Source organism: Talpa occidentalis, unplaced genomic scaffold, assembly GCF_014898055.3.
Source record: "Talpa occidentalis isolate TD23 unplaced genomic scaffold, MPIMG_talOcc4v2.1 talOcc4.10, whole genome shotgun sequence".
NCBI classification, from domain to species: domain Eukaryota; kingdom Metazoa; phylum Chordata; class Mammalia; order Eulipotyphla; family Talpidae; genus Talpa; species Talpa occidentalis.
The window spans coordinates 11,684,579-11,707,820 of NW_023600993.1; the positions used below are offsets into that span (position 1 = coordinate 11,684,579).

Below are 23,242 nucleotides of genomic sequence, written 5' to 3' on the forward strand. Positions count from 1 at the left end.
TGGACAATAAAAAGATAAAGAGAAATGAACGGTCAAGTTACACAAGAAAGCAAGGACACTGGAGAGTCAGTCCCCCACTTTATTAGTCAGACAACTTGAATTCTGCCTGCACTGGTACCAGCTGTTTCCCTTTCAAGCCTGAAGAAATTGGTACTGCAATAATACACCAAGTTTGAAAGCAAACAAAAACTGGAAAAACACAAATCTAGGCTTTGATTAACTCCATGACACAATCACATCTGTGCCTGACCCCCAAGGAAATCAGCTCCTACCTGGCTTTAAACACTCACACCCCATGAGTGATCTCTAAAAGGAATGCAACCTAGTAGACCACAAGAATCCTATTAGCTGTATGATGTTTATGTGTCCTAATAATGCTGTCCTTCAGGACTTCCGCTCTATTTAGTTAAGATACAATTCATATATTTAGTGACAACTGGATCTGAATGATGAAAAGCCTTAGAGAGGGCTAGCTAAATGAGAAGTCTAAAACCACAACACTTTAAGCATCACGTGTGGGAAAAGAAGTCTACTGCTTAGTCCCACTGCCCGAAATGCCTACAACACAACTCTACAGAGGGAACAGGTTCAGCCTGCACATACCACACCCCATTAAGCTTTCAGACCTAATGTCTTCTATGAGGTTTTTTTTTTGGTAGTATCGCCTCACAACTCTCAACTACTCACCCTTTAGTACCTGTTTAGCTATCTCAGCTTCTCCAAACATGTCTTTTCCCTCTGCTACACTATCAAGCCAATGGCTATAAGAAATATGGGTGAATGGCGGCCATGCCTGGCATGCAGTGAGTGCTCAGTAACTGTTAAAAGGCTAAATGAACAACTAACAGTTGTCTTCCTCAACGGTTTCAACACAATGTCCTTGAAACAAAACTATGCATTCCTATAATTAAGAACTAATTAATTTCAATAAATTCATACTTAAACTCTGTCTTCACTAATCTATACTAGAGAGCAAAACCCCCTTAACATCCAAAGTTATTAAGGAGTCAAAGGAAGACTCATTAGCAACTGCCTTGCTAATGCTCTATCTGTCCTGCATTATAACCTCAGAATACCTGGATGGTATTTATACCATGTTATTTATATCGCTCCATCAGCAATTCACATGTATTTTTAAGTCATTGTTTCAATCTCTAATTCTTTTTTTAGGATATAATCAAAGATCCCACAATTCAATTGAACCTAAAGTAGCCAAAAGAAATTGGACATAAATCAATAATTTCAATGAATTTTTACTTACAAAATTGTATGGTTTATCTCAAAACTAGAGTAACAAATTCTCAGTATTAAACTTTCACAGGGCACTTTCTTTTAAAAGATAAATTATGGGCCTCCACGGTGGCGCAGCAGGTTGAGCGCTGCTCTGTGAAGCTGTCCACAGCCTCTGCAGTGCGGGTTCGATTCCCAGCCGGCCAGGGAGAAACCCACATGGTGTGGCAGACCTCTCCTGTATCGCCCGCTGCTCCCCTCAGCAGTGTACTTCAGTCAATCTGCCTATTCTACTCCCCGCTCTGTCTCTGGTGAATCCTCTCACCCTCCCGCACCTCTGACCTGTACCCCAGTTCTTGTATAAAAATAAATAAAATCTTTTAAAAAAATAAATAAATAAAAAGTAAGTTATTTATCCCAAAGGATCTGCAAGATTTATGATGTTTTAATTATTTTTTTAAAGATTTATTTTTATTTATTTATACAAGCACTGGGTACAGTCAGAAGAACGGGAGGGCGAGAGAATTCACCAGAGCCAGAGTGGGGAGCAGAGCAGGCAGAAGGACCGAAGTACACTGCTGAGGGGAGCAGCGGGCAGCAGGAGAGGTCTGCGTGTCATGTGGGACCCTCCTCCAGTGGCCAGGGAGCAGCCGAGGATTGAACCGGCGCTGCAGAGGCTGCGGGCAGCCTGGCAACCCAGCACTCAACTGCTGCGCCACCGGGGAGGCCCTGTTTTGATTATTTTGAAGCTTCAAGTTAAAAAGAAAATGTCTGAAACTCCTTATTCAGCATACCAGTAGTCTACGAAATGTCATCACAGCTGTAGTTAGAGGAGGTGTACAGGAACTAGGGAGAGGACTCACAGTAAGAGGAAGAAGACATTTTCACTTGCTCAGTATCAGTGGTGACACAGACTTACTTCTATTACTTCAAGCAATACTCATACTCCTTGAAAGGGGCATTTTTATTTTTCCTCGTTTATAGATGAGGAAATTACAGATTGAAGAACTGAACCAAAGTCTAACTCAAATATCCTCTTTCTTAACAATTATATATAAATTTAGCAGATAATCCCAAATTTCAAAGTAAATTAAGCTGGGTATATGTGTGTGTGTAGGGGGGAGGGTTGGGACAGGACTAATTTTTATATGGTGAGACTAGATTTAAAATCTAAGAAGAGGGATTCTGAGAAGATAGTGAAAACATCAGGAATTTTTCTCTGATCTTCATGAGAACTGCACTGGCAGAATGTCTGATTCAACAGAATCTGTCAATTTTGAATCTCTGGAGTCTATGGAAGGCCTGCAACTTTTAGAAGGCTTATATGGTAAAATGCAGATACTTTCAGTCACTTCCAGCTCAACACAATAGCAACCACCCATCTCCCACTGCCATGCACAGGTAGCTGCACACATGTTCGTGGAGTAAAGCAACATGCACCCAGTTTATGGGATCCAGCGGGGGCAAAAAAGGTCCCTTTCCCTCTAAAATAGGGGAATCTGTGCTCTGACTGACTGCTGCATCTCATCACAGAGGTGCATACAAAAAGGCCAGCAGTCATTGACATAAAGAGAGTCCCGCAGGTTGAAATAAAAAGATACTAGAGAGTAACTTGACAACATAAGAATAAAGATCTTAGCAAATCCATAGACAACTATAAGAAGTAGTATTACTGTAATTTTGGTTTGTAATACCATGTTTTGTTTAGTAACATGATTAAGAGATTAACACACTTTTAGAAAAGCACTAACTGCTCTAAAAGCTATCAATGGCATTAATGTAACTTTGTAAGTCTACATTTTGGGTTCTACATGATTCAAGAAATAGCGCATTTTTCAATGATGATTTTGAACATGCAATATATAAAAATATAATTCTGGGACAACAACTGAAGGGAGTGAGGGTGAAGACAAAAAGGAGTGGAATGTGTGTATGTTATTGAAACTGGACTGATACAAATCCAAATCAAGAGTGTTAGAATTTTAGGATGTTACAGAGAAGACAGCTACAGGATATACACGAAAGACAAAGAAAAAGGAACTTCAATATTTCATTAGAAAATAGTCAACTAGGGCCTCCCTGGTGGCGCAGTGGTTGAGCGCTGGGTTGTGAAGCTGCCCACGGCCTCTGAGGCGCTGGTTCAATCCCCAGCTGCTCCCCGGCCATTGGGCGAGGGTCTCACATGGCGCGCAGACCTCTCCTGCCACCCGCTGCTCCCCTCAGCAGTGTGCCTGGGTCCTTCTGCCTGCTCTGCTCCCCGCTCTGGCTCTGGTGAATTCTCTTACCCTCCCGCGCTTCTGACTGTATCCAGTGCATGTATAAACAAAAAACAAACAAACAAACAAACAAATAAATAAATAAATAAAAAATGCCTCTATAAAAAAAAAAAAAGAAAATAGTCAACTAAACACGAAAGAATAATAAAGGAAATGAGGGACAAAAAATTATAAGACATATAGGACACAAATAGCGAAATGACAGAAATCCCTCCTTATCCTTAAAAAGAGAATCCTGAAGAAATTTTTTTTTTCTTTATGCTAGAAAATGGATGAGGTTTGAGGCCATTATGCAAAGTAAAATAAGCCAGTCACAAAAACAGATTCCATTTATGATGTACTTAGAATTGTCAAATTCATAGAGACAGAAAGTACATTAGAGCCTTCCGAGGGCTAGGAGGAGGGAGTTAGTATTTAATGGGTTCAAAGTTTCAGTACAAAGTGATGAAAAAATTTTGGAAATAGTGATGACGGTTGCACAACACTATGAATGTATTATACATAACACCACTGACTTGTATACTTAAACATGGTTAAAACAGCAATTTTTATGTAAACATTGTTTTTAAATAAATAAACCAAACCCCATGATATGTATACTTTAAATGGGAGAATTGTATGGTATCAGAACTTTTCTCAGAAAAGCTATTTTTTAAAAATCCAAGAACAAAATTCTTTTTTACAAAAAAGAAACCTTCTTGCAAAAAAGCTTTTCATTCCCCCACCACCCCCCAACATAGACACTCAAAAAAAATCTATTGAATGTATCTGAAGACTTTGAAATTTGAAAATTGTGAAAGAAGAAAACAATGAACACTCAAAATGTCTAAAAATTTCTCAAATCTTAGAATCTTAGAATACTGATATCTGATATCAATGAAACATTTTATAAATTCTTTCACATAACCTAAATGAAAACATATGAGCTAAAAACTGTGTAGGGCCTCCCCGGTGGCGCAGCAGTTGAAGGCTGGGTTGCAAAGCTTCTGCAGCGCCAGTTCGATCCCCAGCCACCGGGCGAGGGTCCCACATGGCGCGCAGACCTCTCCTGCCGCCCACTGCTCCCCTCAGCAGTGTACTTCCTCAGTCTGCCTGCTCTGCTCTCCGCTCTGGCTCTGGTGAATTCTCTCACCGTCCCACACTTCTTACTGTACCCAGTGCTTGTATAAATAAATATATCTTTAAACTGTGTAAACTTCTGGCTAGGGGAGCCAACAGTATTAAAACTCACTACCATGGCTGTGCCACCAGGCTCTATCCTATTAAATGTTTTATTAATAACTCATATAAATACCTGAATAGTAAGCTTATCCAAGCAGACACCAACTCAAGGCTAGAGAGCTATAACCACCTTCTTCAGACTATGGTGACATTTCTGGAAATGAGATCTTAAGAAGATTGATGGAAAAACAGGAATATTTGGTCTAGATAAAATTAAGAAGGCAGTACATGGCTGCTAACTGGATCTCAACAAAGGTTTCTAAATAAATAAAGGCTATGGCAGGCCCCTTCAAATATTTTAGGAATTGTTATATAAAACATAACATTCTGCCTCAATTGAATCTGCCAGAACCAGCATCAACAGACAAAAGCAAGAGTTTCCAATTACCAGGAACTGTCTAAGAGAGAATGCTGACTTGTATATGGGTGGAAATTGGTCTCCTGAACACCTTAGGAATGGCCTGGCAAAGTGCAGGGAGACACCATTGCCTCCTTATTTTCTCTGGTAACAGGTTTCTGACAATGAATGATTGAGTAACTGCTGTTAAGGGAGTGACTGTGAAATGTTTACCTTCCACACTGATCTGTAAGCTTGAAGGCATGGGCCCAAAAAATAGTGGCAAAATTAGGCTCAAATGTAGAAGAGCATTTAAGACATTTCCATTTAACAAATGAAAAACTAGCACAATCACAAATTGTTTTCAGCATCACAATCATGAATTCTATTTTTCTCCTATACTTAAAATGTTTGGGAATGAGGAAGTTCTAAATACTATTGATATTTGCATACATGAGATAATTCTATTCCATTTTTAGTAAAGCAATACAAATCACCAAAAAAAAAAAATTGTTTCTGGAAATCAACAGAGACCATACACAAAATAAAAACCTGACAGGAAAAAAAAAAAAAAACAAAGTTCTTATTCCCAAAGAGAACTTTAAAATTATGCTAAGGCCTTCCCCTGGTAGCACTGCGGTTGAGCACTGGGCTGCAAAGCTGCCTGCAGCCTCTGTAGCGCCGGTTCGATCCCTGCCCACAGGCAAGGGTCCCACATGGCATAACAGACCTCTCCTGCCGCCGGCTGCTCCCCTCAGCAGTGTACTTTGTCAGTCTGCCTGCTCTGCTCCCCTCTCTGGCTCTGGTGAGTTCTCTCACCCTCCAGGGCTTCTGACTGTACCCAGTGCTTGTATAAATAAATAAATAAATAAATCTTTTAAAAAATAAATAAATAAAATAAAATTATGCTAAGGCATTCTTAATGATTTTTTTAAAGATTTATTTATTTATTTATACAAGCACTGGGTACAGTCAGAAGCGCGGGAGGGTGAGAGAACTCACCAGAGCCAGAGAGGGGAGCAGAGCAGGCAGAAGGACCGAAGTACACTGCTGAGGGGAGCAGCGGGCAGCAGAAGGGGTCTGTGCGCCATGTGGGACCCTCCTCTGGTGGCCGGGGAGCAGCCAGGGATCGAACCGGCGCTGCAGAAGCTGCGGGCAGCTTCACAACCAAGCGCTCAACCGCTGCGCCACCGGGGAGGCCCTTAATGATTTTTAAAAAAACAAAAACATGTTCATTGGCTTTAAAGAGTCAAGTAATAAGAAAGGGTTTAATATAACAAATTAACAAACTCTTCTCACCAATCCTACTGCCAAAAGGAACCTCTGTGAACTTTTTCTGTAACATATCTGTAGGTTACACGTTTTTAGCCTTTTTTTTAATTGCTCACATTTAATTATATAGTAGTATCACAATTTAACTAGTTTTCACTTGATAGATATTTGGGTTCTTCCCAACTTCTGCTATTATAAATGCTGTTGGAGTGAACATCCTTTGTTAGCTGGTACAAGTACAGGGACAAGGAACATTCCTGGACCTGGACCTGGACCTCCTGGGTGTTTGTATTTTTTATTCTGACAGTTATAGCTAAATTGCTCTCCAACAAACTCCCAGTAATAATTTCCTGCAATCTAACCAAGACTAAGCACCACTCCATGCTGTAATCTCTGCACATTTCATGAGTGGGAAATGGTTAGTCTAGCTTGCTTTTCTGCATTACTGAGGTTAAACATCTTTCCATATATCTGCTGGTCATCTGTCACCTTTCTCTGTGAAATGCCTTGTTTGTGTCCTTTGGCTGTTCCCCCTACAGCTTATTAGCTCTATCTTACTGACTTAAAGAGCCTTCTGTGTGAACAGAGACTTGTCATTGGTTTTAAGTGTTTTTACTTAGTTTGCAGTTGATCTACTTTCTGTCTTACTTTAAAATTTTTGTATGATCAAGTATTTCAGTTGTTTCCACTATAGCTTTGAGGTTTCACTTTATGATTAGTTTTCTTAAAAGACTCGTCATTCCAGTTTCACATTTTTCCCCTGAAAGTTAGTAAACGAGCCCTATATCGTTTATTGAGTAATACATTTTCCCACACTAAATTATTCTTGGGGGAGAAAAGCAAAGAGAGGAATAAAATAAAACTAACTCAAACTTTTAAAGCCATTTGTACAGTTACTTAGAATAAAACACCATCCAAATGTTCATAAAAGACCTTATGTTTGTACCTATGTAAGAATAACGCAGCCCCTAAGTAAAGAACAATTCAATGCAATGCCTGGGAAAAATACAACTGCCTTTCTTTTTTTTTAAAGAAATAGACAAATTGTAAAAATTCATATGAAGATGCAAGGAACTCAGAAAAACAAAACAATCTTTAAAAAGAAGAACAGGGCCTCCCCGGTGGCGCAGCGGTTGAGCGCTGGGTTGCGAAGCTGCGCGCGGCCTCTGCGGCGCCGGTTCGATCCCCGGCTGCTCCCCGGCCACCAGAGGAGGGTCCCACATGGCGCGCAGACCTCTCCTGCCGCCCGCTGCTCCCCTCAGCAGTGTGCTTCGGTCCTTCTGCCTGCTCTGCTCCCCGCTCTGGCTCTGGTGAATTCTCTCGCCCTCCCGCGCTTCTGACTGTACCCAGTGCATGTATAAACAAAACAAACAAACAAACCAGCAAACAAATAAATAAAGCATGCCTCTATAAAAAAAAAAAAATAAATAAAAAAAAAAATAAAAAAAAATAAAAAGAAGAACAAATTTGGAGAATTTATACTCCCCAGTGTCAAAACTTATTACAAAAGCTACAGTAATCCAGCATGGTACTAGCACCCAGGGCTGACCCAGAACAATGCAATAGTATTGAATCTAGAAATAAATGCATGACCTCTAAGGTTAACTGATCTCTGACAACCATGCTGAAATGATTCAGTGATTAAAGAATAGTATTCAATTAATGGTGCTGTGATAACTGGATAGTCCATGCAAAAGAATGGATTTGAATCTTTACCTCACATCATATATGAAAATTAACTCAAATGGATCAAATCTGAATGCTAAACATAAAAATTCTTAGAAGAATACATAGGTCTCTGTCATCCTGTATCAAGCAGAAGTTTCTTAGATATTAATACCTAACTCACAAACAAAAGAAAGAAGAGATAAATTGGACTTCAAATTTTTAAGTTTGTGCTACAAAAGACCCCACGGAGAAAATAGAAACACAACCTATACAATGGGAGAACTATCTGCAAACCGATATGATAAAGATCTTGTAAGTGAATATCCTTGCACAAACCTCTTTGTATGCTTGTACAAGTACAGGATACATTCGTACTTAATATCCAGAATGGAAAAATAATCTTACAACTCAACAATAAAAAATCAAGTAACTAACCTTACAAAAAGTGACAAAGGAGGTGAATAAACATTCCTCCAAAGATATCCAAATAGCCAAAAAGCACATGAAGAGATGCCTGAAATCATTAGCCATTAGGAAATGCAAATCAAAACCACAACCATATACTATTTCATGTGCCTTAAGACCACAATTTTTTCAAAGCACACAGAAAATAAAGTGCTGGAAAGGTTGTGGAAAAATTAATTGGAGCCCTGAAAAATTGCTGCTGGAAATGACAAACGGTGTAATCATTATGGGGATTCCCCAATAAATTAAACATAAATTGCCATATAACCCAGCAAGTCCACTCCTAAGTATATACCCACAAGAACTGAAAACATATATTCACACAAAATCTGTACATGAAAATGTTCATGGCAATATTGTTCATAATAGCCAAAAAACAGAAACAGCCCAAATGTCCACTAGCTTAAGGATAAACAAAAATATTCCATACAATGGAATATTATTCAGCCAGAAAAAAGAATGCAATGACACATTCTGTAAGGCATGTCTGAGTGATGCTGAAAAGATGCTTAAGTGAAAGAAGTCAAACACAAAGGGTCACATGTTCTATGATTCCATTTTACCAAATATCTAAAATTTGCAAAGAGCAGCAAAAAATAAATTAGTAAGTGCCAGGGGCTGGGGAAAGGAAAGAACAGGAAATGACTGATAATAGTAAGGGTGTTTATTTGGAGTGAGGAGGGGTGTAAGAAATGTTATGGAATAATATCAACACACAACCTTGTAAATATACTAAAAACCACTGAATCGTGCTCATTACAATGGCAAATTTTATGGTATGTGAATTATAGCTAAAAAAAAGGGTAGTAAAGGACAGCATGTGCAAAACAATTTAATTCTCAATTTACTTCAGTAATAAGAGAATTAGTATTCAGCCCGTAGGTGACTTTGGGTCTAAAACTATACATGCAGAACAAAGATTTAGTTGGGGGGGCTGATTTCAAGCAGTTAAAGGACCAGAGATGGAATAAATTCCCAAGTGCAGAAGATGTAGAGAGTCGTAACTAAGGAACCAGGCAAGCAAGCCCGAGAGAAATGATCTCCAGAGCACAATTCCTTTCGAGTGAACTGCTATCAGCTAAAGCAATTAGCTGTAGCTCACTTTAAAGCTTATTCAGTCCTTTTAAGACAGGTCTTTGTTACAGATAAATGGAGTAGGGATATGGTCACTGTTTAGTTCCCGTGGGTTAAAGAAATTAGAATCAAGCATGTCTGGGACACAAAGAGTTAATAAATGAAACTAATGCTTTTACAAATGAATAACAATAGACTAAAAAAAGTACTAACCTCAGGAACTCTGGAAAACAAGATTTTGCCTCTGCACTGTAAAGCTACAGACAGTGTATCCTAGTTTAAAATGTGTTTCTCACAGGGGAATGGGCTAGCAACTCTGAAACTACCTGTGTGTGTCTGTGTGTGCGTGTGTACATACTAGAATTGAACAAACAAGAAAATATATTGTGAATGAAACTAGGTTCTCCAGAACAAAGTAACATGGAAAAAGACTAGAGAGGAATAAAACAAACTAGAATAAACCTTGAGGTGTGGGCAAAGAATTGGTACCATCAATATGACTCAAGGTTTTTAACTGACACATACAGATGGAGATAAGGAAATGAAAGCATATGTATATTTCTATGCATGGATTTGCTAGCTCTATCTCCTGAGCTCTAGAAACAATGACACCCCAGTAATATTGAGCACACCTGGCACCCACATCCTGGTTTCTAGATACCATTCTAGATACTATTTCTTTTTTTTTCTTAATTTTTGTTTAAGATTTATTTATTTATGCATACAAGAACTGGGGTACAGGCCAGAGGTGCGGGGAGTGAGAGGATTCACCAGAGACAGAGCGGGGAACAGAACAGGCAGATCGACTGAAGTACACTGCTGAGGGGAGCCGCAGACGAGGCAGAAGAGGTCTGCAGCTCCATGTGGGTCCCTGGCAGGGGATCAAACTCATGCTGCAGTGGCTACAGATTGCTTCATAGTGCTGATGCTTAACCCCCTGCACCACCAGGGAGACGCCTAGATACCATTTCTCCTCAACCTGCAACTTCAGGAAAATTTATGGATTCCTATGTGGTGCAAGTAAGAAAAATATGAGATGCCCCTGGAACATCTTTTGGTACCTGAAAGTAAATCAGCAGTCACAAAATGAAGGGGTCATTGTAGAAAAGGCACAGGAGGAAATGTGAAAGTGCCCTCAATAACCGACAGTGGAGAAGGAAGCAGGATGGAGAGCTAGGAGGAGGCCTGGAGGAGGCACATGGAGCAGACAGACATGTGAAGAAAATGCACTTGCTTCTTGGTCCTGGACTGGGTGAAACAGATGTGGGTGAGAGACTCGTGGGGAGGTTACCAATGGTCTTATGTGTTTAGTCTTGATGCAGTGGATGGCAGAATCTATTTAAAGCAGGTTGTCCTCTGAAATGACTGGATAGAAGGAGCATTTCTAAAGACGTACTGAGAATCCCAAACCTTACACTTTCAACTTACCCTCAATTACATGTTACTTAAAATTATTCAAATGACTTTAAAAAAATTGGAAACTGGGCCTCCCCTGGTGGCACAAGCGGTTGAGCACACCACGCTGTGAAGCTGTCCCCACCCTCTGCAGCACCAGTACAATCCCAGCTGGCCAGTGAGGGTCCCACATGGCGCAGCAGACCTCTCTTGTCTCGCCTGCTGCTCCCCTCAGCAGTGTATTTCGTCAGTCTGCCTGTTCTGTTCCCCACTCTGTCTCTGGTGAATCCTCTCACCCTTCCGCGCATCTGGCCTGTACCCCAGTTCTTGTATAAATAAATAAATCTTTAAAAAAAAAAAACCAACACTGGAACTACTGAATATTTGAACAACAAAAGATTAGACTTTAACCAGTACAGTAAAATAAATATCCGCAAATCCATGTAAAAAAAAAAAATGGGAAAATTAATAAATGCAGAAAAAGAATAGTTCTTCCTTAACAGTAGAATTCCAATGAAGGAAGGAGGGAAATAGAAAATCATCATTAAGCAATGACCACCATAGTAACTGCTGCTACAATCATTCATAGATGCAAAAACTGATCCATGAAAAGTATTAGACACAGGATTCTGCAGTTTCAAAGCACAGCCCCACAGGAGTGGGGGGGGGGGAGCAAAATTATTATAGTGCAAAAGGAAAAGTACATTTGTTATTATGTATTATTGTTACATTCATTATCATTAATTACCTTTAGTGTACTATAAATTAATAACATATAATTAATAAACTATTACTACCATTAACTAAAAATCAGTAACTTTAAGGTGGAGAAGCCTGGCAGACACCACCTTAACCAGTGACCATAGTAAACATGGTCAGTCCAAGACATAATAATCATGAGCAAACACCAGCATATCCAACTGAGGTACAGTCTTAAAAAGCAACAGATGAGTACACTCTTCAAAAGTGTCAAGATCATAAAAATGAGAAAGAGACTGGGTAACAAACATGGGAAGAGTCTAAGAAATAAGGTAAATGAAAGCAAATATGGTACCTAAATCCTAAATTGATTCTGGACCAGAGAAAGGATTATTTATAAATGTGAGTTTCTTGATTTTGATAATTATACTATACTTACACAAGAGGTTAACATTTGGGGAAACTGGAAAAGGGTATATGGGAACTCTATACTCATTTTGCATTTTTGATATATATCTATAATTACTGCAATTAAAAAGTTTAAAAAGATAGAAAAACCTCTGAAAGTAAAGCAAATCCTTCTCCTATAATTGAAAGTTAAACAATAACAAACATTTCAAGAACAGGTAACAATTATACCTAGAAAGAATTTGGCATTTTTTTTTTTCTGATCACTGAGTTTATTTTTTTTTTAAGATTTATTTATTTAAACAAGCACTGGGTACAGTCAGAAGTGCGGGAGGGTGTGAGAACCCACCAGAGCCAGAGCAGGGAACAGAACAGGCAGAAGAACCAAAATGCACTGCTGAGGGGAGCAGCGGGCGGCAGGAGAGGTCTGCGCACCATGTGGGACACTCACCGGCAGCCGGGGATGGAACCGGTGCTGCAGAGGCTGTGGGCAGCCTCGCAGCCCAGCGCTCAACCGCTGCGCCACCAGGGGAGGCCCTGATCACTGAGTTTAAAAGTGGGCATAAGATTTCATTTACTGATGCATCAGTTTATATAAATTATTCCAAGTTCTGACAAAAATTTGGTGCAAGGCTGGAGGGACGGGTATATTATCAACTTATTTTAAAATTTGATTGTTGTTACACTACATTAAACATGCAACCATGTGTCTAAAAACCTTCAGCTAGCAACAATTACTTTACTAATAATACCCAGCTCAAAAAAAAATTTTTTTTTAAAGACTGTAGTCCTACTTTGCTAAATATATCACATCCAGCAGCCAGTAATTCAACTGCAGAGACAAATGGTTGATTCCTGCATTCCTTCTCCTAGTTCTCCCACACCACCAATGGCACTCATCTCATACAGCAGTTAATTGGTAGGCTTAATTTCATATCCATGGCAAGCCAAACCCTTGTGAAATCAGTCATGACCGTGGCACCCTTCTCACCCTGAACTTAACTGACCTAAATGGCTACAGATGAAAGAGCAGAGTAAGCCCTTTAAGCAATTTTGGTCAGATACCATTTAGTATCATCAAAAGCTGCCAACTTTGAATATCACAGGTTTATGCTGAATGAGAATGTCTTTGCTGCCACAAAAAGTACTCTATTATCACATACATTTTCCACGTTTAGTGGTTTTCCTCAAGTTAATTTTCCTAACCAATGATTTAACGAATGTTTAAATAATCCTAGCTTAATTTGAAAAAGAAGAATGCTGCTTTCCTTCAACCCACAATTAACAAAAAAAATATAGGAGAATCAAAAAAAGTAGTTCACTAAACTCAAGCACCTTTACCTAGAAATCTCATGTACCAGAAGGGGGAGAGTAAAGAACGGGAAACTGAAGTAATTCTTTTTCTAAAAGTAAAGAGTCAGCAGCATAAGATTTTCAACGACTCCTTAAAAATGAGAATGCCACATGACCAAGCATGTATGTGCCACATGTGTGCCACAGCGTGACTATGGGATGCACTTCCTAAGGAGTGAGTCCTCTGATTAGAATCGAAAACACACGTGTCCTATCCCCAACACAAGTGAAAGTGCTATTAGCAATGTTCACACCTTACAAAAGAGAGTAAAAAGGTTCTTGACATATAAAAGTAAACCTCCTAATGCAGGCCTTAAGCAAACCTGAAGACGAGCTCTGACTTCAGAGATGGGTTTACTTGAAATTTCGTGTGTGAAGAAAAAGAAAAGGGCATTTCAGACACTAGAGGACTGGCATTTTCCAAAGGAAATAACTTAGAACACTTCAGTCTTCCAAAGTGCTTTCAGACAGTAAAAATCTGAGAATATTCACCTCACTGATTAGTAGGATAAACTTTCAATCCAATTTCAATAATTTTGCCTACTGCTAGTCACAAATCATGAAATACTCAAAACCCAAGCCAAAGTAAAGTCAAAAATTATGTGATGAATCCATGAAAAAAAGCATTAAGATTATAAAAGCTACTCCAGTTTTCCTAAATATTCCATTCATTTCTCAGAAAAATAAGTGAAGTCTTGAAATCAGAAGTTAAGAGACCAATGCCGAAAGTAATTTCCCCTAATCTACTCATCAAACTAGGAAAGGGAAATTAGCATTTCCTTTCATACCAGACACACATTTGTCTATTATACCAACATGCTTGAGGTAGTCATCATCATCCCTTTCTAAGTGAGGAGACCAAAGCTCAGAGGAGTTAATTTCCTTGACTTCGGTTAGAACAATGTTCTCAATCTGGGTACCTTTGACAGTTGGGCCAAATAATTCTTTGTTGCTGGACAAAAGGGGGTACTGTATAGCATAGTAAGCTTATCAGCATCCTCCCACTTGTGAACAAAATCTCTATACATTGCTAAATGTCCCTGAAGGAGTAAAATGGCACCCAGCTGAGAAGCACTGAGTCATGCAGCCAGGATTTGCATTCAATGTACAATTGCCACATGCTAGACTCTGTTCAAATCCAACTAAGGAAAATTGAGGGTCTTTGCTCATAAGAGCTTACTCTGAACCCTGGTCTTCCAGCCCATATAACATTTGATTTTAAAACCTCTCTCCATACACAGACCTATGACACACAAGCCTTGACACTCTGACCTTCAACATACTTCCCTTGGCCCATTCCCCAATCAGTTAACTCCTCCAGCCACAGTCACAGGCACCTCCACTCACGCTAACTTAACAGCTTGTAGTCATTTCTGATTCAACTGTCCCCTTCATTGTCTCCATTTGTATGCCCAAAGTCTGCTAGGTTTTCCCAATAGTAAAGTATCTCTCAATCATCCCTAGTCCCCATTCCCATCATTATAATGTAAACATAAATCCATCTCCACTCCTTTTTTCCTAACACAAGAAATCAGAAGGAATAACAGTCTTAGTCCCGCAAATGGAATAACATCAAGATATACTGTCTAGGGTGGGAGGCAGGCAGACCTCAAAGAGTGGCCAGCAAAGACTACTTGCTTACGCGGGAAAGGAACCTGGAATTTCCCATATGATCAGACACTTTCACAACCAGATGTTAACTCTCAGCCAAGAGCAGCCCTGATAAGCATTAAGGACACAGCCGAGATTAGTTTGCATGCCATTAAAAAATGGCTTGCATGATATTTCTGGCACAAGTGCCATGAATGACTTCTGTCTGATCCTAAGGAATGTAGAACGGACTCATCAGTGAAGTGAGGTAAGATTCCCAAAGAGAGCTTAAACTAGCTATCATTTCTGCCTCTCGCATTGTATAAAGTCAGATGGTGATTACAGATAAAGCAAACATTCTATTAGGGAAACTAAGACAGATGGTCAACAAAATCTAGTGAAATAATTGCATACGAAAGGACATGTGTATACTCAGAATATATGTGAATAGAGAGCATCAAAAGGCTAATTTACTTATGCTGCAAATGAAAAGTTCTGATTTAATCCAGGACCTGTTTTAGAACCTTATTATACTAAGGGTTCTTAGAAAGTGCTTTATCCTGTAAGATACCACAGCAGAGATAACATTAAATCCAATTATTTTAAATTCATAACCCAAAGCTGTACTTAATACTTCATGGTTTAAAAAATTAAAAAAACAATGTTCAAGAAATCTATGATGAATAAGATCCTAAATACTTCCGCTTCAGTTATAACTATATTTTTTCCTTGCTTCAGTTATAAAGGGCTGAATGTCAAACAACAGTATAAAATGGCAAATATAATTAGTGTCTAGGTCCTACAGCTACCCCTACTTCATCAGTTATTTGTTAAAGTAAGTAAATAGGGCCTCCCCTGGTGGCACAGTGGTTGAATGCTGGGCTGCAAGGCTGCCCACAGCCTCTGCAGCACTGGTTCGATCCCCAGCTGCCGGCGAGGGTCCCACATGGTGCAACAGACCTCTCCTACTGCGCCCGCTGCTCCCTTCAGCAGTGTATTTCGTCAGTCTGCCTGTTCTGTTCCCCACTCTGACTCTGGTGAATCCTCTCACCCTCCCACGCTTCTGACTGTACCCAGTGCTTGTATAAATAAATAAATAAATCTTTAAAAAAAATAAATAAAGTAAATAAATAACTACATGATAATTTCTACCAGGAAGTTTCAATGTCTCAGAATTCTCTGAAAGAATTAAGAATACGCTGTGGGCCTCCCTTGGTGGCACAGCGGTTGAGCACTGGGCTGCAGGGCTGCCCGTGGGCTCTGCAGCACAGGTTAGATCCCTGGCCACCGGCGAGGGTCCCACATGGCGCGTAGACCTCTCCTGCTGTGCCCGCTGCTCCCCTCAGCAGTGTATTTCTTTGTCAGTCTGCCTGTTCTGTTCCTGCTCTGGCTCTGGTGAATTCTCTCACCCTCCCGTGCTTCTGACTGTACCCACTGCTTGTGTGAATAGATGAATCTTTAAAAAAAAATAAAAAAATAAAATGTTGCGTTTTATTTCCTCTTGGGGGACACAAGTCTGAGTCAGCACCTTTATGAATTGATCAAAAGTAAAGCCACATGGCCTTACTTAAGCAAGGAATTTTAATTAAATATTACAGGTATATTAACTCCAGTTCACACATTTCTCTAATCTGAAGCAGGGAAAAAGCAGACATTGAAGTTGAATTAGTACAGCCATCTTAAAGTAATACTTTTGGTCCCTGCTATTATTTTCCTTCTCTGCCTATAAACTACCTGATAGCCTTGGAGCATTTCATTCAAATTTGTTCTAAGTGTGTCCGGTAGCCTAAACTAATTAACACAATTTGAGCAATTTCTTTGTAATTCTAAGATGTATACCTTTGTCAGTAAAACTTAAAGGTTTTAACATGGAATACATACTAACAAATACATATAAATACCATATAAATTCAAGTGAAAGTACATCAATTTAACATGACATTTTGAATTTTTTTCCAGGTCATCTGTTCCTTCATGAACGGATAGCAATTAACCTAGTGCTCACCCAACCAGGCAGTTTACTGCCTCTTACTGACACCTGTCCATATGAAAATTTTAAGATAATTTTATAATGATGCCTGAAATCATTATAAAAAGGATTTGTCCTTTAACAAAGTAAATGTATGGTTATCTTCTGAACTTATCATTAAGAACTTTTTAAGATGTTACATGTAACAATGGCATAGTTTAAAATTTACCCCAATTAACTTTACCATCAAGCTATGGTGCTTTCCACCTTAAAAAAAAAAAAAAAAAAAACCTCATTAGATTATGGTTAACAACCAAGATCTCAAAAAATTAGTTTTGAGCCCCAAGGAATATGTTCACTAGGAGACTTATTTTGATTTATATTGCTTCAGTTAACAATGTTGAATTCTGTAGACACTAAATGGATGATTAACACATTAAGACAAATCAAGTAGCTAGGATTCAATGATCAAAAACCTATTGCTTGGGCCTCCCCAGTGGCGCAGCGGTTGAGCCCTGGGTTGCGAAGCTGCCCGCAACCTCTGCAGCACCGGTTCGATCCCCGGCTGCTCCCCGGCCACCGGAGGAGGGTCCCACATGGCGCGCAGACCTCTCCTGCCGCCCGCTGCTCCCCTCAGCAGTGTACTTCGGTCCTTCTGCCTGCTCTGCTCCCCGCTCTGGCTCTGGTGAATTCTCTCACCCCGTGCTTCTGACTGTACCCAGTGCTTGTATAAATAAATAAAAATAAATCTTAAATAAATTAATTAATTAATTAATTTTTAAAAAAAGCCTATTGCTTACAATAATCTGTGCAGTATCCTTCCTCTGGATTAAAAACTACTAATTTATAAAATGCTGTCACATCATCTTTTAGTTCTAATTCTTCTCTAGAAAAACTGATTATCTTTTTTATAAATCTGCAAATAAAGTAAATTATATTTTCCACACCTGAACAATACAAAAAATACTTTTATAACCTGGTTGCCTCTTTTTCTTTAAAGAAATACAATTAAGATAGTTTCTGGTCCCTTTTTCCCCAAACTTTTCTTGAAACATTCCTTTATGATTAACAGTTTGAATTTGAATAAGAAATTATTTCAAAATGTGTAAATACATTATCATTTTCAAATTCTCTCCAAAGAGACCAGAGGAATTTATTCTTGACCTATTAGCGCTGCTATAACCTCAAATTAAGCATGTCTGAAAAATCTTAAAAATTATTTCTGTTCTAGCCACTAGTCATTGAAACATTTAAGGCTGAATTAAATTGTTTAAAATGCATTAAATTTATAATGGTTTTTCTATGGGGAAGGCCAAATTTACTCCAAAGGAAAAAATCCACCATAGGGAAGGAGAAACTTTGAAAAATTCTTTAGCTAGAAATATCTTTTCATTTCCCTTTAAACATACCAATGATCAATTTTTAAAATCAGTAAAAGAGTTGGTTATCTTTTACTGTGCATCTCAAGATTCCTAAAGTGAAATCTGTTCAGATTTGTGACAAACATGCAAAAAGTAATTTCAAATGATGTGGATAAAATCCTAACCCATAAATGTAAGTTTTGGACCAGTTCTTGAAATTCCAGGAAATTAACGCAATGAAATCTCCTAATGGGCACTATTCATGAAAGATTCTGGAAGCCAAGGACAAAAACTGGTCACATAATCCTGATAAAGTTTAAGTGGACCAACTGAGAAAGGTCTAGAAGTGAAACTGAAGTCGAAAAGAAAATGCCACGACTGGCCTCCCTAGTGGTACAATGGGTTAAGTCTCAGCACGCTGAAGCTATCCACAGTCACTGCAGCAGGAGTTTCATCCCTGGCCAGGGGGCTTGACCCACATGGTGCTGCAGACCTCTCCTATTTCGCCTGCTGCTCCCCTCAGCAGTGCATTTCAGTCAATCCACCTGTTCTGCTACCCACTCTGTATCTGGGGAGTCCTCTCACCCTTCCCACACCTCTGGCCTACACTCCAGCTCTTGTATGCATTAATAAATCTTTAAAAAAAAAAAAAAGGGAAAGAAAATGCCACCACTGCTGAAATAAACCACATAGATGAAGTCATTCCCTCCAAGAACCACTGCAGAGTACAATAGCAAAGAAACTTCATGCGAACACTCCAGGGAACCATTATCAATTCCACCCTGCAGACACCTAGAGATATAATTTATCTAACTACCTTCTGGAGTATTCTGTTTCTGGGGAACACAGCAATCACTCAATAGGACATGCATGCTGTGTGTCCACCACTTTTCCGGGCAGTTAGCATACCAGGCTTCATTAATTCCTCACACTAGTCCTCCAAGAGGGCATAATCCCATTTATAGATGAGAAAACTTGAAAGCTGAAAAGCACAGTAACACATCTAGGAAAGTAAAAAAATTACCCTCAGGATTCAAATCCAAACCTGTCTCTTACTACACTGTCCCTGGCTCAAGGGAGAGCACCAAATCTCTCTATGGCCTTAAAGGCCTAACACCACAGAATATTCCTTACTTAACCAATATTTACCTCACCAATACTGACAACTTCAAACAGCATTTTGGCAACTTACTGTTCCCCCTTTCAACATTCAACTGCCAAAACATTAATACCAGGTGGCATACTGGTATGCAAACACAGGCTAGGCTATTTACAAGAAACCTTTATTGGGTGCTTACTGTATACTATATACCAGATACAGTTCTAAATGCTTATAACCTCTTACAGTAGGCCCTAGTAATGTTCTTATTGTTGAGATGAAAAACTTTAATTAAACACAGCATTCAAATCAGATTGTCTGACTCCACATCCACATCACATGCTCTTAAAGCAAGAGAATTTACACAGGGTTTCTCCCTTAACCCTCTTAACTATGTAATGCAAGTATTATCAATCCCAATTTAGAAGTGAGCAAAGGCTCAGAGAGGTAATTTGCTTAAAATCACATAATTTTTAGTGGTCAAGGCATGATTTAAATCCATTGTTCCTCCACTTCTAAGATAACATACCATGCGAAAGGAGAATGCTAGTTATAAAATAGAAAATATTAATATATGTATTTCAAAACGGTGAATCACTTTTGAAAATGTCTAGCCCACATACAAATTCTTCCCTAAATGTTTAATTATGAAAAAAGAAAAAATGATATAGTAATGAGCAAATGACAAAAATAGCCTCTTGATTAATATGGAGTAGAAACCTCTCCCCCAAGTCTTTAAGAATTGTATCATCTTTTACTATGAAGCCAAATCATTATTTGACCATAAAATACAGAGGCTCAGTCAGACACCACTCAAGCATGCACCATGCTCCCGTCTCACAATCACTCCCTCCCACCTCAATCAGCAATATGAGAGTCAGCTTTTAGTCATGCTCTTTTTCCAGAGATCAAGAAACAAAAGGTACATCTAAGAATCCACCTACTTTAGGCCACTCTTAAATCTGGAAACATTCTGAAAGCAGCTCAAGTTTCAAATGTTATTTGAGATGCAACTACAAAGAAACAGGTATATGAATGCATTTGGTATTGTCTCTTCTGCAGAAAAAAAAAATTGCCTTTCTTAAATCTGTTAACTAAAGGACAAAGAGGAAAAAGACCCAGAAAAGTAATGTTCCATACCACCAAACAAAAACATTATCATTACTGCTTTCAAATGCTGTTTCTGAAGACCCAATTAGATAGTGTAACTCCTCTGCAGTTACATACTTCAGGATTTCAGAAAATGTCTTCCAGCAATTATTCATCCAGAGTAAAACTAAGCAATATAATTGTGGCTCTCATCACATTTTCCACATATCTCAAGGGTCTCAGATAGCAAAACAGATGACTGCATATAAGCAATATCTATTTTAAATTTACTAGTCCTACTTAGGACAATCAAGCTTATATTCTCAACAATTAAAAGCTTTCGGCAAGCCCAATTGCAGTTCCTGTTTACCAGACACTGAATTTAAAAACCAAAGATACAAGCGGACAAATTGTAATTTGTAAGTATCTTTTTAACATCTTGCAACCCCTTAAAATAATTATCACACTATCAAACAAGTCAGTAGTCAATCCAAAGAATAACTCTGATTGTTTCAGGAGGGGGAAAATCACTTATTCAAGAGTTGGTCAACGACTTAAATAACGTGTTGTGTATGAAAAGCATTCATTATTTAAATGAGGCCCAAAAAATTAAGCAACATGTGAATGCTAATCTAGTGCATCCAAAAGTGTAAAGTGAACAAACAGGTTCCACTGTCAATCTCCCAAATCATGGTTTGAAATAATCAACTTTAAGGAAATCACCTCAAAGGATTTTGTTAAATTCGGGATTGTTTCTTATAACCGAAAGCAACGAGTTTTATTTTGTGTTTTTTTTCCCCCAAAGCTGCATTTAAAACGATTTTTTTTTCCTTGTATACGAAGGCAGTCACAGACCACATCAGGGCTTGATATGCAAATGTCACAAGATGCAGTGCCTCCCCTTCCCTCCCATGTCCACTTCCCCTCGAGTGATTCTTCTCCAATAGCTCTTTCAACAAGCGTCGATGCTATCGGAAATGAAAACTTCCCTTCCCTTCCCCAAGCTGAAGCCACCAGGTTCCTCAGGAAAGCAGAATCAAGCTCGGTGAACCCACAGAACCTTCATTTCCAAGTGCCCTATATTGCCAACATGCAAACGAGAGATCCTAAAAAGGACACTTCACGTTCCAAGGGAAAAATAACATCGAGAAAATAAAAAGGTGGAAAAAAAAGAAAGAACTTAAAAAGCCAACCACCACACCCTCAACTCCGCGCTGCAACCCATCTGCCAGGGGCCTTTACCTTCATCTTCCATGGAAACTGCACTTGGGTTGATGGCTACAAAGTCTTTAGTGCCAGCCGCGGCCACACTGGGGATAGAGAGAGGAGGAGAAGGAACAGAGCCCCCGGAATCCCAGGCTGTCACCCCCGCTCCCGGCCACACGTCCCACGGCTGCTCCCACCACCCCTAGCAGCAGCATCTGCAAGAGAAACCAGGAGAAGCGACGCTGACGAGAGCGGGGGCGAGGAGGGAGCCCCCAGCCCCCAGCCCCCCGCCACCTCCCAAGCCCCCCCAGATCCCGCGACCCCGACCCTCGGCCACCCGCAACACCCCCAGCTCCAGCCGGTGGGGCGGCGCCCTAGAGGCACCCCCACCCCGAGCCAGGGGACCCCCGGACGCCCCCTCCCTCAGCACCTGGAAGTTTCTGGAAATGGGGCGCTGGAGGGAACACCGGTGCCCCCCCCCCCGAGCCCCGGCGCCCCTTCCTCCCGGCTTTGGGGACTCACCCGCGGGGCCAGGTGGGAGCCGGCTCCCGGCGCGCGGGAGGAGCGAGCGGGAGGGCGGGCGGGGAGGGGAAAGAGGAGGTGAGGGGCCCGTGACGGTCCGCCCGCCCGCTCCGCGCGGCCGCGCTGGTCTGCTCCTGCCTCCGCCTCCCGCGCTCCGCCCCTCCCCGCCGCCCGCCGCCCCGGCGCGCCCCGCACTCCCGGGCCCGCCGCGGCCGAGCTTTGTCGCCACCACTTCCGCCGCGAGGGGCGCGCGCGCACGCGCACTGGCGCGCCGGCCGGGGGAGGCGGAAATGGCGGCGGGGCCCGGCCGCGGCGGGGCGGCCGCCCCGGCGCCTCAGCCGCCGCCCGGCCCCCCGCCCCGCCGGGGACTGCGCTCTGACCCGGGGCCGGGCCCCCCCCCCGTTTCTACGCACCCGCTGGGCGCGAGGGTCAGACACCCGCCCGCTCCCCCGCGCCGGCCGCGCATCCTCGGGAGGCAGCCGCGGGGTCGGGCCGAGCGGGCCGGCGGTCATGGCCGCGTCCCCGGTGTTGGAGCAGCCCCCCCGGGGCGACGGTGGAAGCCCCTCCCGTCGGGGCGGCCGTCACAATCTCGGCGGGCGACGTGGAAGCCGCCGGGGGCAGGGGCAGGGGCGGGCGGGAGCGGGTGCCCGTGTTCTCCGCGGGACCTCGCGGCCGGGCCTGCGGGTGCCCCCGGCCGGAGCGGGGCTTCGCGGGGCGACCTCCCAGAGTCGGGGTCCCCGGCGGGCTCTGCGCCTGGGCGGGGGTCGGCCTCCGAGAGCCCGGTCCACCTTTTCCGTTCAAGTGGGTCGCACCCGACAGGTGGACAGAAGTGGGGCGCACCCGACAGGTGGACACAGCTAGAAGCCGAGCGCCCAGGCATGGGTGCTGCAAGCGGCCCCCACCTTCGGCCACCGGCTGTATCTTTTGCCACTTGAATATTTCAAACCCAGTCCCCGAATAAGCGACATCTGGTGAAATTGATTGCACGCAGCCTTGCTAAGCCTGACA

General features: G+C 41.3%; 1 protein-coding gene across 5 annotated transcripts in view; it reads right to left on the reverse strand.

The window, feature by feature from the left end:
- The window catches only part of ATP2C1 (ATPase secretory pathway Ca2+ transporting 1), a 105,488-nt gene that overhangs the window by 59,646 nt on the left and 22,600 nt on the right, over positions 1–23,242 (reverse strand). Inside the window, exons 1-2 of one of the 5 annotated variants that reach the window (XM_037524404.2) lie at positions 22,235–22,274; positions 21,749–21,927 (exon numbers count right to left, since the gene is read on the reverse strand). The exons of 3 other annotated variants lie outside the window; for them this stretch is intronic. In XM_037524404.2, coding sequence (XP_037380301.1) covers positions 21,749–21,754 — 6 coding nt within the window. In that variant the 5' untranslated portion in view covers positions 21,755–21,927; positions 22,235–22,274. Of the gene's footprint in view, positions 1–21,748; positions 21,928–22,234; positions 22,286–23,242 lie in introns of those variants that run through there. One more of the 5 variants, XM_054689114.1, reaches the window with a different exon arrangement.